This window comes from Lagenorhynchus albirostris, chromosome X, assembly GCF_949774975.1.
Source record: "Lagenorhynchus albirostris chromosome X, mLagAlb1.1, whole genome shotgun sequence".
NCBI classification, from domain to species: domain Eukaryota; kingdom Metazoa; phylum Chordata; class Mammalia; order Artiodactyla; family Delphinidae; genus Lagenorhynchus; species Lagenorhynchus albirostris.
In genome coordinates this window covers 103,585,940-103,603,697 of record NC_083116.1, presented here as the reverse complement: position 1 = coordinate 103,603,697, position 17,758 = coordinate 103,585,940, and the positions used below count along the sequence as shown (strand labels likewise).

General features: G+C 38.1%; 1 protein-coding gene across 1 annotated transcript in view; it reads right to left on the bottom strand.

Moving 5' to 3' along the window:
- DMD (dystrophin) overlaps nucleotides 1-17,758 on the bottom strand; it is a 2,123,521-nt gene that overhangs the window by 1,466,247 nt on the left and 639,516 nt on the right. Inside the window, exons 14-15 of the mRNA XM_060138437.1 lie at nucleotides 13,365-13,466; nucleotides 13,131-13,238 (exon numbers count right to left, since the gene is read on the bottom strand). Coding sequence (XP_059994420.1) covers nucleotides 13,131-13,238; nucleotides 13,365-13,466 — 210 coding nt within the window. The remainder of the gene's footprint in view (nucleotides 1-13,130; nucleotides 13,239-13,364; nucleotides 13,467-17,758) is intronic.

Here is a 17,758-nt window from a genome sequence, read left to right as displayed (position 1 = left end):
CAAAAAAAAAAGAAGCACTTAGTGAACATAACAAAAATAAAGGGAACATTCGCCATTAAGGAATACAATTAGGGAAAATAACTCAAGGTAAAATAAAAACAGCATTATTATAAAACTGTGGAATTATCAAATCAATATATTTTTACCTAAATCTGTATGACAAAAACACTGTACTAACCAAGGCTTCTATCTAGTAAATTCTAGATCTGTGTTTGTCTAATGGTGAGGGCAGGATAGTAGTGCTACCTCAGTTTGTTTCCCCTTGTTGGCTCTGGGCCAACCTCTCTCTTTCTCTCCCAATCTTTCTTCCTCTTAAAGTCTCCCAGTTCCTGAAGTACTCTCCCACCATAACCAAGAGAGGGAGAAAACAGGAAATCCATGGTGGTGCCAGATACACTGCAACACAGTAATGAATTGCCTTCTCCCATCTACCCTTGGAGAGCAATTATTTTAAGCCTGGATTTTGTGTGTGTATATCAAATAATTATGATTTAATTGTTACTAATATTTAGAGTATAAAAAAAGATGTCTTTCTGCATATCAAGAATTGATTACAGATCTTTGACTGCCAGAGAACCAGAGAGTTCTAGAAAACTCAGGAGGCAAAAAGAAGGTCTAGAAAACATGTACAAGGCAGAGGTCAGCTAGGATTTTAAAAGAAGAAATATAATTTATTTTCATAGAAGTGAGGCACCTGGACATACCTCCCAAGGTAATCAGGAAAGTACAGCCAATAAATCAGATTGGACAACAGTAGAAATGGGCAAGAAACAGATAAGCTGCTCAAGAAGACAGAATAAACATGTTCTATCTGGTCAAGATTAGATGATTTGAAGTGAAAAGAGAATGTATACTTACAAAAGGCCCAGAAAGTCTTCACCCTATTCTCATCAGACGTATGCTTCAGAGAGAAATGCCAAGACAATTTCTCTTAAACTGGCAAAACTGAATTCTGTACCTATTTTATGTGTAGTTATTTGTCCATATGTAAGGAGTACTGCAATTCTTTCTAATCACCTGTTGTTGTATTTAGGTAGAATGATCCACTGTGGGGGCTTCTCAACTTGAGGGAACGTCAGAATCACCAGGAAGGCTTGTTAACGGGCAGATTGCTGGGCCCTACACTTCCAGAGTTTCTGAGTCAGTAGGTCTGGGATACGGCCTAAGAATTTGCTTTTCTAACAAGTTCCCAGGTGATGCTGCTAGTCTAAGGACCACACTTTGAGAACCACTGATACTATCTGGATGAATTCTTTGAGGGTGATCACAGGAGATGAGGTCAAGGTAGCAAGTCCTGGTGAAACAGCACTGTCAACAGGGACTTGCCAAGCTCCCATAAGCACTCTGTCCCTGCCATCTGATCTCACAGACACTTGATAGTGACCTAATTCCACAGTATTCCTGCAGCCCCTGCACACCATCCTCTCTTTTGTCAAGTTTCCCAGAGTTGTCCTTCCCTGGCAGACACCACGAATCCTCACAGCAACAGTACTCTTCCCCAGGAACATATTTCTTGTAGGTTTGGGCCTCCCCATGATAACCTACTTGATTCTACAAGTCTTAGAATTCACATCAGTTTCTTCTGTCCTTGTCTTTTTATTCTTTACACCAAATAAAACCTCAATTTTGATGATAGAAAACTAACAGACTGACATGATTTGGACAAAATGATGTATCAGGAGGAATGAAATACATGACTCCTCATCCCCCACCTCAAATGAAAAGTAGGAGAAAATCCCATGGGTTATTAGTGATAATATTTCAAAACAAATTACACTGATTGTAAATAAGAGAGTTTTAGCATACTGTATATATACCTAGGTATGTAGTAGGAAATGGTGACAGATGGTACCTGTTTTGGGTCTCAGATTGTGACATATTTTAATGAACATTAAATTCTTATTCACTGCCTGAGTCAGCAGGGGAATTTTACCTCAAATTCTAGACCAGCTGTCAGGTTTTGTTAATTGGTTTAAACTATCAAATGGTAAGACTTATACAAAACATATTTTCATTTTGTTCACAAGTAAGGTGACATAATTGGAATTTTAATCATATTGGAAAATTACTGAGACTTTGCTAAGAGAGCATTTTCATGGCCCTGAAGCTAGTGACGCCTTTTTTTTTTTTTTTTCGCGGTATGCGGGCCTCTCACTGTTGTGGCCTCTCCCGTTGCGGAGCACAGGCTCCAGACGCGCAGGCTCAGCGGCCGTGGCTCACGGGCCCAGCCGCTCCGCGGTATGTGGGATCTTCCCGGACCAGGGCACGAACCCGATCCTCTGCATCGGCAGGCGGACTCTCAACCACTGCGCCACCAGGGAAGCCCTAGTAACGTCTTTTACTTACAAAAATGTCAACACAGTGGCACATGATTGTTCAAATTTTTTTCAACTGCAGTTATTTTCTGTCAAGGAATCAAATGTGATGAGGAGTTCTGAAATAGCTTAAAAGTCTTGGACATGGGTCTGGATATCTTGGTGCTCATTTTAACTCTGCCACTAATCTTCTGTGATACTGTATCTGTGCCATGTGTTTTCTCCTGAGCCTCAATTTCCTCTTCGAAAATAACCTAGTCTGTCTCCTCGTTTTCATACCCACTGCTCCTTAGTTCAGTTCTTCTAATTGGCCTACTTACTACCAAAAGTCTTACTACCAAAGAGCATTCCAAAAATGTAAACATGATTGTTATTCAACTCCCAATGGCTCCCCACTAGTTGAAGAACAAAATTACAAATGTGATCACTGATATTTTTGCACTGTTTGAAACAGATTACTTTTCTAAAATCTGTCTTTAGTAGTCACATCACTCAAAAAAACATACCTTCTGTGAGGAATGATTTTCTATCAACAGTAAGCTAGCGAGTAATAACAAGTAATACCTACGTGAATCTATCTTAAATTAAAAGCCTATACAGGGGGAGGAGCTTCAAGATGGCAGAAGAGTAAGACGTGGAGATCAACTTCCTCTCCACAAACACATCAGAAATACATCTACATGCGGAACGACTCCTGCAGAACACCTAAAGAATGCTGGCAGAAGACCTCAGACCTCCCAAAAGGCAAGAATGTCCCCACGTACCTGGGTAGGGCAAAAGAAAAAAGAATAAACAGAGACAAAAGAATAGGGGCGGGACCTGCACCAGTGGGAGGGAGCTGTGAAGGATAGCTTTCCACAGAGTAGAAGCCCCTTCGCGGGCGGAGACTGCGGGTGGCAGAGGGGAAAAGCTTCGGAGCCGCAGAGGAGAGCACAGCAACAGGGGTGCGGGGGGCAAAGTGGAGAGATTCCCGCACAGAGGATCGGTGCCGACCGGCACTCACCAGTCCGAGAGGCTTGTCTGCTCACCCGCCTGGGCGGGTGGGGGCTGGGAGCTGAGGCTCGGGATTCGGAGGTCAGATCCCATGGAGAGGACTGGGGTTGGCTGCGTGAACACAGCCTGAAGGGGCTAGTGCGCCACGGCTAGCCGGGAGGGAGTCCGGGAAAAAGTCTGGAGCTGCCGAAGAGGCAAGAGACTTTTTCTTCCCTCTTTGTTTCCTGGTGCGCGAGGAGAGGGGATTAAGAGCGCTGCTTAAAGGAGCTCCAGAGACAGGCGCGAGCCGCGATTAAAGCGCGGACCCCAGAGACGGGCATAAGACGCTAAGGCTGCTGCTGCCGCCACCAAGAAGCCTCTGTGCAAGCACAGGTCACTATCCACACCTCCCCTCCCAGGAGCCTGTGCAGCCCGCCACTGCCAGGGTCCCGTGATCCAGGGACAACTTACCCGGGAGAACGCACGGCGCGCCTCACGCTGGTGCAATGTCCAGCTGGCCTCTGCAGCCGCAGTCTCACCACGCATCCGTACCCCTCCCTCCCCCCAGCCTGAGTGACCCAGAGCCTTCGAATCACCTGCTCCTTTAACCCCGTCCTGTGTGAGCAAAGAACGGATGCCCTCAGCCGAGTCCAAATCCAAGGCTGAACCCCTGGAGCTGTGCAAACAAAGGAGAGAAAGGGAAATCTCTCCCAGTAGCCTCAGGAGCAGTGGATTAAATCTCCACAATCAACTTGATGTAACCTGCATCTGTGGAATACCTGAATAGACAACGAATCATCCCAAATTGAGGAGGCAGACTTTCTGAGAAACGACATAAATATATTTTTCCCTTTTTCTAAGTGTGTATGTGTATGCTTCTCTGTGTGATTTTGTCTGTATACCTTTGCTTTTACCATTTGTCCTAGGGTGCTGTCTGTCCATTTTATTTTTCATTACTAAAAAACAATTATTTGCTTAATAATTATTTATTTTTTATTTTAATAACTTTATATTATTTTATTATACTTAATTTTATTTTATCTTCTTCTTTCTTTCTTTCTTTTCTCCCTTTTATTCTGAGCCCTGTGGAGGACAGGCTCTTGGTGCTCCAGCCAGGCGTCAGGGCTGTGCCACTGAGGTAGGAGAGCCAAGTTCAGGACACTGGTCTATAAGAGACCTCCCAGCTCCACGTAATATCAAACGGCAAAAATCTCCCAGAGATCTCCATCTCAACGCCATGACCCAGCTCCACTCAACGACCAGCAAGCTACAGTGCTGGACACCCTATGCCAAACAACTAGCAAAACAGGAACACAACCCCACCCATTAGCAGAGAGGCTGCCTAAAATCATAATAAGGCCACAGACACCCCAAAACACACCACCAGACATGGACCTGCCCACCAGAAAGATAAGATCCAGGCTCATCCACCACAACACAGGCACTAGTCCCCTCCACCAGGAAGCCTACACAACCCACTGAACCAACCTTAGCCACTGGGGGAAGACACCAAAAACAAAAGGAACTACGAACCTGCAGCCTGCAAAAAGGAGACCCCAAACACAGTAAGTTAAGCAAAATGAGAAGACAGAAAAGCACACAGCAGATGAAGGAGCAAGGTAAAAACCCACCAGACCTAACAAATAAAGAGGATATAGGCAGTCTACCTGAAAAAGAAACCAGAATAATAATAGTAAAGATGATTGAAAATCTTGGAAATACAATGGAGAAAATACAAGAAACGTTAACAAGTACCTAGAAGAACTAAAGAGCAAACAAACAGAGATGAACAACACAATAAATGAAATAAAAAATTCTCTAGAAGGGATCAATAGCAGAATAACTGAGGCATAAGAATGGAAAAGTGACCTGGAAGATAAAATAGGGCAAATAACTACTGCAGAGCAGAAGAAAGAAAAAAAAGAAGGAAAAGAAGAGAGGACAGTCTCATAGACCTCTGGGACAATATTAAACACACCAACATTCGAATTATAAGGGTCCCAGAAGAAGAAGAGAAAAAGAAAGGGACTGAGAAAATATTTGAAGAGATTATAGTTGAAAACTTCCCTAATATGGGAAAGCAAATAGTTAATCAAGTCCAGGAAGCACAGAGAGTCCCATACAGGATAAATCCAAGGAGAAACATGCCAAGACACATATTAATCAAACTATCAAAAATTAAATACAAAGAACAAATATTAAAAGCAGCAAGGGAAAAAAAAAAAAAAACAAGTAACACATAAGGGCATCCCCATAAGGTTAACAGCTGATATTTCAGCAGAAACTCTGAAAGCCAGAAGGCAGTGGCAGGACATATTTAAAGTGATGAAAGAGGAAAAACCTACAACCAAGATTACTCTACCCAGCAAGGATCTCATTCAGATTTGATGGAGAAATTAAAAGCTTTACAGACAAGCAAAAGCTAAGAGAATTCAGCACCACCAAACCAGCTTTACAACAAATGCTAAAGGAACTTCTCTAAACAGGAAACACAAAGGAAGGAAAAGACCTACAAAAATAAACCCAAAACAATTAGGAAAATAGTAATAGGAACATACATATCAACAATTACCTGAAATGTAAATGGATTAAATGCTCCAACCAAAAGACATAGACTGGCTGAATGGATACAAAAACAAGACCCGTGTATATGCTGACTACAAGAGACCCACTTCAGACCCAGAGACACATACAGACTGAAAGTGAGGGGATGGAAAAAGATATTCCATGCAAATCAAAAGAAAGCTGGAGTGCAATTCTCATATCAGATGAAATATACTTTAAAACAAAGACTAATACAAGAGACAATGAAGGATACTACATAATGATCAATGGATAAATCCAAGAAGAATATATAACAATTGTAAATATTTATGCACCCCACATAGGAGCACCTCAATACGTAAGGAAAATACTAACAGTCATAAAAGGGGAAATCGACAGTAACACAGTCATACTAGGGGACTTTAACACCCCACTTTCAACAATGGACAGATCATCCAAAATGAAAATAAATAGAGAAACACAAGCTTTAAATGATACATTAAACAAGACGGACTTAATTGATATTTATAGGACATTCCATCCAAAAACAACAGAATACACATTTTTCTCAAGTGCTCATGGAACATTCTCCAGGATAGATCATATACTGGGTCACAAATCAAACCTTGGTAAATTTATGAAAATTGAAATTGTATCAAGTATCTTTTACGACTACAACACTACGAGACTAGATATCAATTACAGGAAAAAATCTGTAAGAAATACAAACACATGGAGGCTAAACAACACACTACTTAATAACCAAGAGATCACTGAAGAAATTAAAGAGGAAATAAAAAATACCTAGAAAGAAATGACAATGAAATCACAACCACCCAAAACCTATGGGATGCAGCAAAAGCAGTTCAAAGAAAGAAGTTTATAGCTATACAAGCCTACCTTAAGAAACAAGAAACATCTCAAATAAAAAAACCTAACCTTACACCTAAAGCAATTAGAGAAAGAAGAATATAAAAACTCCAAAGTTAGCAGAAGGAAAGAAATCATAAAGATCAGATCAGAAATAAAAGAAAAATAAATGAAGGAAACGACAGCAAAGTTCAATAAAACTAAAAGCTGGTTCTTTGAGAAGATAAACAAAAGTGGTAAACCATTAGCCAGACTTATCAAGAAAAAAAGGGAGAAGGTTCAAATCAATAGAATTAGAAATGAAGAAGGAGAAGTAACAACGTACCCTGCAGAAATACAAAGGTTCATGAGAGATTAAGACAAGCAACTATAGGCCAATAAAATGGACAACCTGGAAGAAATGGACAAATTCTTAGAAATGAACAACCTTCCGAGACTGAACCAGGAAGAAACAGAAAATATGAACAGACCAATCACAAGCACTGAAATTGAAACTGTGATTCAAAATCTTCTGACAAACAAAAGTCCAGGACCAGATGGCTGCACAGGTGAATTCTATCAAACATTTAGAGAGGAGCTAACACCTATCCTTCTCAAACTCTTCCAAAATATACCAGAGGGAGGAACACTCCCAAACTCATTCTACTGGGCCAACATCACTCTGATACCAAAACCAGACAAAGATGTCTCAAAGAAAGAAAACTACAGGCCAGTATCACTAATTAACATAGATGCAAAAATCCTCAACAAAATACTAGCAAACAGAATCCAACAGCACAATAAAAGGACCATACACTATGATCAAGTGGGGTTTATCCCAGGAATGCAAGGATTCTTCAATATACGCAAATCAATCAACGTGATACACCATATTAACAAACTGAAGGAGAAAACCATATGATCATCTCAATCAATGCAGAGAAAGCTGTCAACAAAATTCAACACCCATGTATGATAAAAAACCCTCCAGAAAGTAGGCATAGAGGGAACTTTCCTCAACATAATAAAGGCCATATATGACAAACCCACAGCCAACAACGTTCTTAATGGTGAAAAACTGAAAGCATTTCCACTAAGATCAGGAACAAGACAAAGTTGCCCACTCTCACCACTCTTATTCAACATAGTTTTGGAAGTTTTAGCCACAGCAAGCAGAGAAGAAAAAGAAATAAAAGGAATACAAATTGGAAAAGAAGTAAAGCTGTCACTGTTGGCAGATGACATGATACTATACACAGAGAATCCTAAAGATGCTACCAGAAAACTACCAGAGCTAATCAATGAATTTGGTAAAGTAACAGGATACAAAATTAATGCACAGAAATCTCTTGCATTCCTATGCACTAAAGATGAAAAATCTGAAAGAGAAATAAAGAAAACACTCCCATTTACGATTGCAACAAAAAGAATAAAATGTCTCAGAATAAACCTACCTAAGGAGACAAAAGACCTGTATGCAGAAAACTATAAGACACTGATGAAAGAAATTAAAGAAGATACAAATACTAGGAGAGGTATACCATGGTCTTGGATTGGAAGAATCAACATTGTGAAAATGACTCTACTACCCAAAGCAATCTACAGATTCAATGCAATCCCTATCAAACTACCAATGGCATTTTTCACAGAACTAGAACAAAAACTCCAGCGTTTGTATGGAACCACAAAAGACCGTGAATAGTCAAAGCAATCTTGAGAAAGAAAAATGGAGGTGGAGTAATCAGGCTGACTTCAGGCTATACTACAAAGCTACAGTAATCAAGACAGTATGGTACTGGCACAAAAACAGAAATATAGATCAATGGAACAGGATAGAAAGCCCAGAGATAAACTCACACACATATCGTCACCTTATCTTTGATAAAGGTGGCAAGAATAAACAATGGAGAAAAGACAGCCTCTTCAATAACTGGTGCTGGGAAAACTGGACAGCTACATGTTAAAGAATGAAATTAGAACACTCCCTAACACCATACACAAAAATAAACTCCAAATGGATTAAAGACCGAAATGTAAGGCCAGACACCATCAAACTCTTACAGGAAAACATAGGCAGAACACTCTATGACATAAATCATAGCAAGATCCTTTTTGACCTACCTCCTAGAGAAATGGAAATAAAAACAAAAATAAACAAATGGGACCTAATGAAACTTCAAAGCTTTTGCACTGAAAAGGAAACGATAAACAAGACAAAAAGACAACCCTCAGAATGGGAGAAAATATTTGCAAATGAAGCAACGGGCAAAGGATTAATCTCCAAAACATACAAGCAACTCATGCAGCTCAATATCAACAAAAGAAAGAACGCAATCCAAAAATGGGCAGAAGACGTAAATAGACATTTCTCCAAAGAAGATGTACAGATTGCCAACAAACACATGAAAGAATGCTCAACATCATTAATCATTAGAGAAATGCAAATCACAACCACAATGAGATATCATCTCACACCGGTCAGAATGGCCATCATCAAAAAATCTACAAACAATAAAGGCTGGAGAGGGTGTGGGAAAAGGGAACCCTCTTGCACTGTTGGTGGGAATGTAAATTGCTACAGCCACTATGGAGAACAGTATGAGGGTTCCTTAAAAAACTACAAATAGAACTACCATATGACCCAGTAATCCCACTACAGGGCATATACCCTGAGAAAACCATAATTCAAAAAGAGTCATGTACCAAAATGTTCATTGCAGCTCTATTTACAATAGCCCGGAGGTGGACGCTACCTAAGTGTCCATCATCAGATGAATGGATAAAGAAGATGTGGCACATATATACAATGGAATATTACTTAGCCATAAAAAGGAACGAAACTGAGTTATTTGTAGTGAGGTGGATGGACCTAGAGACTGTCATACACAGTGAAGTAAGCCAGAAAGAGAAAAATAAATACCGTATGCTAACAGATATATTTGAAATCTTAAAAAAAAAAGGAAAAAAGTGGTCAGAAGAACCTCGGGGCAAGACGGGAATAGAGATGCAGACCTACTAGAGAATGGACTTGAGGATATGGGGAGGGGGAAGGGTAAGCTGGGACAAAGCGAGAGAGTGGGATGGACATATATACGCTACCAAACGTAAAATAGATAGCTAGTGGGAAGCAGCCTCATAGCACAGGGAGATCACCTCAGTGCTTTGTGACCACCTAGAGGGATGAGATAGGGAGGGTGGGAGGGACGGAGATGCAAGAGGTTAAGAGATATGGGGACATATGTATATGTATAACTGATTCACTTTGTTATAAAGCAGAAACTAACACACCATTGTAAAGCAATTATACTCCAAGAAAGATGTTAAAAAAATAATAATAGTAAAATAAAATCCATTGTTTTTAGCAAAGAAAAAAAACCTATAGAAAATTAGTAACTCTGGAGCAAAAAATGCATGATACAAGTAAATATTTGGTAAAATGGTATGAATTCAACCGGGGAGATTTATTTAAGATTAGCTTTAAATAAATGATTTAATTATTATGATGTATAATATATCATATCAATACAGACATAAATAGATTAACTTACGTAATGTTATGAAATATTATTTACAGTAGACCTTTGTTTTATATTAGAGTTAACATCAAGTTAGCATTTACTAGAATTGATGAAAAATCAAAAAGAAATTATGCAATATTTTATTTGAAATATCAAGCTCTTAATATTTGATTTTCCTCTCCCTTACTGGAAAATAACAAAATTCACAGTGGAAGAGAAGCTTTGGAGATCTTTATTAATCCCATAAGGTTCAACTCAAACTGAAATTTCTCAGTGAAGCCTGCTGTCTTCTTATTGCCAAAGTTCATTAATTCCTCAAAACACACAACACAGGCACTATAATCAATGCCATTTGGTTTGCTTTAATGTTTTTCTTGTTTTCCAACCTAGGGTATAAGCCCCTTCTATGTGAGCATAATCATGTCTTGTGCTTCTCTTCATATTTCTCAGAGAATCTACTTAAGTTTTCTTTAGACTCATTAGACTTATTAAACTTAAGTTTACTTTAGAATTATACTGTTCAGAACTTTACGGAACATTTACAGGTACTTCTTAGTGCTACCTTTTAATTTTTAATGAAATCTTATTCCAGGTATGCTATACTTTTTCAAGAGTACAATTCTGTTTCAAAAAACAAAGTTGAAACTTTACCTATATATTATGAAATTAATGTTTCTATCTCTCCAAAATTCATATTTTGAATTCCTAACCTCCCAATGTGATATTAGGAGGTGGAGTTATGGGGAGATAATTAGGCTTAGATGAGGTCATGAGAGTAAGGTCCCCATGCTAGGATTTAGTGCCCTTATAAAAAGAGGAAGTGGCACCAGAGCTTCCTCTATCTCGCTATGTGAGGATACAGCAAGAAAGTGCTGTCTGGAAGCCAGGAAGAGGGCCCTCACCAAGAACCAAATCTTCCAGCACCTTGATCTTGTGCTTCCCAGCTTCTAGCACTGTAAGAAATGAGTATCTACTGTTAAGCCACCAGTCTGTGGCATTTTGTTATAGCAGCCCAAGCAGACTAAGACAGGAACTGGGACCAAGAACTGGTGCACTCTTGTAACAAATACCTGAAAATGCAGAAACAGCTTTGGACTGGTTAATGGGTAGAGGCTGGAAAAGTTCTGAGGTACATGTTAGAAAAAGCCAAGATTGCCATGAAGATACTCTAAAGGGTAATTCTGGTGAGGACTCAGAAAAGAGAAGAGCTGGAAAGAAAGTTTCCATCTTTTTAGAGAATACATAAATAATCATGAACAGAATGTTGGTATAAATATGGATGGTAAAGGCCATTCTGATGAAGTCTCAGATGGAAATAAGGAACATATTGGACAAAGGAGACAATCCTTGTTATAAAGTTGCAAAGAACTTGACTGAACTGTGTTAATGTTCTAGTATTTTGTGGAAGGTAGAACTTGAGAGTGATGAAATTGGGTATTTACTAAGAAATTTGATGTCTTTAGGAGATATCTAAGCCAAGTGTGGAAGGAACAGCATGGTTTCTCCTGAATGCTTATGGAAAAATGCAAGAAGAGAGAAACTGATTGAAGAAGGAACTGTTAACCAAAAAGGAACCAGAACTCATAGATTTGGAAAATTCTCAGCCTATACATATTACAAAAAATGAGAAAGCACAGTTCAGAAGAGAATAGTAAGGGTGTGGTTGATTCATCATTTGATAAGGATATTAGTGTGGGTGTGAACCAGAGACCTAATCAGCCATCTCATCAGAAGCCCGGGATACAGATGGGATTATACCAGCAGAAACTGCCAGCTGGGATTAATGGAAACAAAGAAAACTGGATGGATTGAAGGAAGGCTGTGAACATGTGCTATTTCTCAAGAAGAGGGAACAATGATATAGGCTGATTCAGAGATCATCAGAGCTGCCACCCCCACCACAGGCCCAGGAGGCGGGGCTAGTTCCTCCTGGGCTTCAAAGGGTGGGGCCACCTCTCAAATTTGGGATGCCCCCACCCAGTGCCTCAGGAGCAGCCACCACAGGGAGTCCTGTAGGTGGGGCTGCTGCAGAGAGCCATGGGGGCAGGAAGTGCCCTGTGAAGCTGAAGAGGCAAGGCCACCTTGTGGAATCCTGGGGGTGATGTTGCCACTCCAGTGGTCCTGCAGTGCAGAGCACCATTCTAAAGCAGGTTATTCTCATACCTTAAGATCTAATGGAATTGTTCTTACTATGCTTTAGACGTATTTGGGGCCCGTCACCCCTTCCTGCTTTCCTATTTCTCCCTTTTAGAATGGGAATGCCTATCCTATACCTGTCACACCACTGTATTTTGGAAGCACATAACTAGTCTGGTTTCACAGGTTCACTGCTGGACAACTCGGCCTCAGGATGAATTGTACCTAGTCTTATTCATATCTGATTTAGATGATGATGAGACTTTGGACTTTACACTGTACACTGTAAAGATGATGTTGGAACCAGTTAAGACTTTTGGGGCTATTCGTACGGAATGAATGTATTTTGCATGTGAAAAAGACATGAATTTTGGGAGTCCAGGGGTGTAATGATATGGACTAAATGATTGTGTCCCCACAAAATTTATATGTTGAAATCCTACCCCCATGGTATTAGGACATTGGGCCTTCCTTTGGGAGATAATTAGGTTTAGATGAGGTTATGATGGTGCAGCTCCCATGCTGGGATTCATGGCCTTATAAGAAGAGACAGAGACACTAGAGTTTCTCTTTCCACTATGTGAGGACAGCAGCCCCAGCTCACTACAACATTATACCTTTCCCTATTTTAATTAAGAAAAGTAACAATATGGTATAATTGAATAGACTGATCTAAGCAAGAACAATGAATATTTCATTTAAGATTTGAAGGAACAGAAAGACCAAATAATGATGTTAGTATAAGCTATTGGGTTGTTTTTTTAAAAAAGACTATTGAAAGCTAAAAAATACATACAGCCAGTTTTTGAAGACTTGATAACATTTCACTTTGCTCCTTAAAGCCAGTTGTGTGAATCTTGTTCACTGCATCTTCTTTTTCTGAAAGCCATGCACTAAAAAGGCACTGAAAGAAATCAAATAATTCCAAAAGAGAAAAAAAATAATTAAAGTACATCATTATATTTTTTCATTTATCCATTTAATATCTCTCCATGTCTTTCACTGATATAATATCCCCCACATGAGTCACCTGTTCTTCAGTAAAACGTTGCCATTTTAGAAGAATGTCTTGTAAAAGAACCCAGCGATCTTCTGTCCACCTACAGATGTTTGCCCACCGATCTCCCAGTACCTGGGGAAGAGAAAATCCACCACAACATTAGCAAACAATTAATTGTTAACTGAATTTTATTAAAAATGGCATGAATGATTTATAAAAGTATCTAACTTTGAGCCTCCTATTTATACCAGGAGTTTTAAAGAACACCCTGCCAGCTTCTGCTTATAATAAGATAAGCATTGTGCCTTTCATTTGTTGTTAGATTAGTTCACTCTTTCTTTCACCTTACATTGAAAAGCAAAGATACTTACAAGAAGTCTGAAGCAGATATTACACCACTATTTGAAATGTCTCCACAGTAAATGCAAGCAAAAATATAAATGTAGAATTAAAAGAGGATTTTTCATTGATAATATGTAAAATGTGTATCTCTCTTAGGTCTGAAAATACATCCCAAAGAATAAAAGTCTGACTCCTAAATAAGATGCCGAAAAAAGACTTTCATTTGAAGCAATCTTGTATAATTTGAATTGCTTAATGTCCTGATTGTAGAAGAAAATTAGTAGTGACTTAACATCATATCCACATGTGAATTTTTAAAGTTAACTGGATTATTATTACAAAGTATTTAAATTCACTATTTCTCTATTCTAGTGAGAAAACTGTAATATTTCCTGAGTAATAGCTACCCTATCTTTAGCATGTCACTAACATCTATATGCACACACTGTTTTAATATGTAATATAAACCAAGCACCAATGGTTTTTAGGTGGAAAAAATATGTTGTGATGATTTCTGTGTAAAGGGAGTGTTTTAAGAAAAGAAATATATCATTAATTTCAACTCCATTAGGATGTACTTCAGAGCCAAAAATTTCAGCTTTTTTGACTTTCTCATAAATAATAGAATTATTTTCCCATAGATATTGGATCTCTAGACCTAGAAGTATCTCAAAATATGGACGTCTTATTTTGTATAGAATTAGAGCTAGAAAAAATGTTTGTAACTCATATTTTTTACAAATATACTCAAGTATCTAAGATAAGCCTGATCATAATTTCTACCTTACTTGATGCTACATGTTTGGATTGATCCACCTAGAAAATTTTGATATATGATTCAAATAATACATGTGTAATAAGCATCATGGCAAAATCCATCTATTCCTAATTAATTCAGAGACCTACCTAATTTTTTTTTAAATGTGTTTAATCTACCATCTTTTCAAAAAGGGAGTCTTATACATGGGTAAGGAGTAGGCAATAAACATTTTACTACAATATTAAAATGATCACGGACTCATATGCAGCTCAGTCACAGATGAGTTTTCAATTTTTCTTCAGAAATGTCAATAAAAATGTTATTGCTTTCAGCATAATGTAACTGATTTTTGTATTTTTTACAGTTTCATTCTCTATTCCTTTTGAATTACGTTAGTTACGGCAGAAGCCATAGCACTGGAATAGCGATGCAAGATACCCACAGGGAATGTGCTAACATAACTCAATGAATTCAATATTAGCCATTTAATTATTACAATCAAACATTTGGGATTTTTTTCCTAAAACATATTATAAGTTCTTTTAGTGAACTTCCTAGTTACCATGTCAGGATGCATCAGATAAAATGGCATGTAACATACCTGTTAATGGATTAATTGTGAAAAAACTAGCTTCAAAGAGAGAAAATCTCACTCCTTAGCCATAAACTACACCATCTGCCTGATTTTATGATTCAGAAATAAAAGGCTAAATTGTGGGATGTTTATTGCAGGGCTCCAACCTAAGGGGAGATGGGTGTCAAGGGGGTAAGAGATAAACTCATACTGTAGGTAGCACCACCTTCATAAATGAAAGAAAATCAACTAAGGCGTCCAAATAGGTATAACATCTTCTCTCTAGTGCTACAAGACACACAAAGGTAGTGTCCACTGAAGTAGCATCTTAGGTTTGTAATCTCATAGATGGACGCTTATAATTTATTAATTTTAGTAGGACATCATATAAAACAAATCCACATAAAGACCTCTATACTAGATTGCTTAAGATTAAATTTATAGAAACTCCAAAATATATTGTGATACACTATATACTACAGTTTTTTTCATTATATGAATGAGTTATAAAAAACAATAAATATTATTTTAGGTACAGAGTCAACCTAGTTAAAACAACTATTTTAAGAATATTATTTCCATCAACAGATGAACAGATAATGAAATTCTGCCATTTGCAACAACATGGATGGGCTTGGAGGGCATTATGCTAAATGAAATAAGTCAGAGAAAGACAAATACTGTATGATATCACTTACATGTGTACTCTAAAAAATACATAAAACTAGTGAATATAACAAAAAAGACGCAGACTCATAGAGAACAAACTAGCGTTTACCAGTGGGGAGAGGGGAGGGGCATTACAGGGGTAGGGGATTAAGAGGTACAAACTATTAGGTATAAAATAAGCTACGAGGATATATTGTACAAAACAGGGAATATAGCCAGTACATTATAAAAAATATAAATGGAGTATAACCTTTAAAATTGTGAATCACTATGCTGTACAACTGTAACTTACTAGTATTGTACATCAACTATACTTCAATAAAAAGGAAGAAAAAAAGATTGGTATTAAAAGTGACCTTTGGGGCTTCCCTGGTGGCGCAGTGGTTGAGAGTCCGCCTGCTGATGCAGGGGACGTGGGTTCGTGCCCCAGTCTGGGAAGATCCCACATGCCGCTGAGCGGCTGGGCCCGTGAACCATGGCCGCTGAGCCTGCGCGTCCAGAGCCTGTGCTCCGCAATGGGAGAGACCACAACAGTGAGAGGCCCACGTACCACATTAAAAAACAAACAAACAAAAAAGTGACCTTTGTATTCAAATAATCATAATAGATAACTGATAATTCATTGAAGCAGGTTTATAATTCAGCCAATATTTAATTTAACTAATAGTTAATGATAAGCTCCAATTCAATCATTCACCAATCATGAATTTATTTAAGCAACAAATATTTATTGAACATAAACTATGTGCCCAAAATTAACAGAATAAAGATGTTATGGACTGAATTGTGTCTGCCTAAAATTCATATGTTAAAGCCCTATTGCCCTCTACCCCAGCATGTGACTGTATTAGAAGACAGGACCTTGGTAGGCAGGGCCTTTAAATAGGGCTTTTAAGTTAAAATGAGGCTGTTAGGGTGGGCTCTAATTCAATCTGACAAATGTCCTTGTAAGAAGAGGAAATCTGGATACACAAAAAGACACTAGGGATGTGTTAGCACAGAGGAGAGACCATGTGCAGACAAGGAGAAGGCCGCCGTCTGCAAGCCAAGGAAAGAGGCCTCAAGAAACCAAACCTGTCAATACTTTGATCTTGGACTTCTAAACTCCAGAACTGTGAGAAAATATATTTCTGTTGTTTAGGGCACCCAATCTCTGGCATTTTGTCATGGCACAGCTAACAAACTACATAAGACAAATTTAAAAGAGGCTGATTCCATGGCACTGCAAAATGTCTCACAAAACTGAAGTTGTTACAGGTAAAGATGTACATATTACAGTGGGAAAATTCTAGAGAATACATTTCAATTACTAGAGTAAAATGAATTTAAGTTGTTCAAATGGAGCAGAGTTTTAATAATGTATTGTGACAACTTCTCAAATACAAATTTGCTATCACTTTGTGATTTTGTATCTTATGTGGGGAAGATAAAAATATCTAGAGCCAAACCACTTGGATTCAAGTCTTAGGTCAATCAATTGCTTGGATTACCAATGTGTGTATGTCTTTTCAAATTACGAAAACATTTTAAATCCATAACTTCTTGTAATAATACCAGCAATTCTTTCTCTCTCCCTGCTCAATGAAATCAAGTGGGTTTTTCAAGAAATTTATGGCTAAATAATTTAATGTCTCTCAAAGAAAATAATCATACCAACCACTTAAAGAATTGCTTCAAATATTAAACAAGATCATGTATTGAAAAGCAGTTTTAATTTGAACTGAGTTATACAAGTGTCGGTGGTTATTTACATTTTGCTTGATCATAGTATTTATATCGAACCTTCTATGAACCACCAAGGTGAACTATTTTACTCACTCTAGAAAAGTACTTATTAAATCTTTACAGATAGACCTTGGTGGATCTGTAATCTATCTAGAATTCTATCTAGATTTCCAGTATATATAGAATTCCAGTATATTCTTTTTTAAACATTTCCAACACAAGGGAGCATACATATCCTTCAGTAACACATTCTACTGCTAAATCTATCTTACTCTCAGAACAATCTCAATGAACTGAATCTAAGTCTCTTCTGTTACAATGTAGGCATGGTTCTTTTTACTGGGCTCAGTGAAA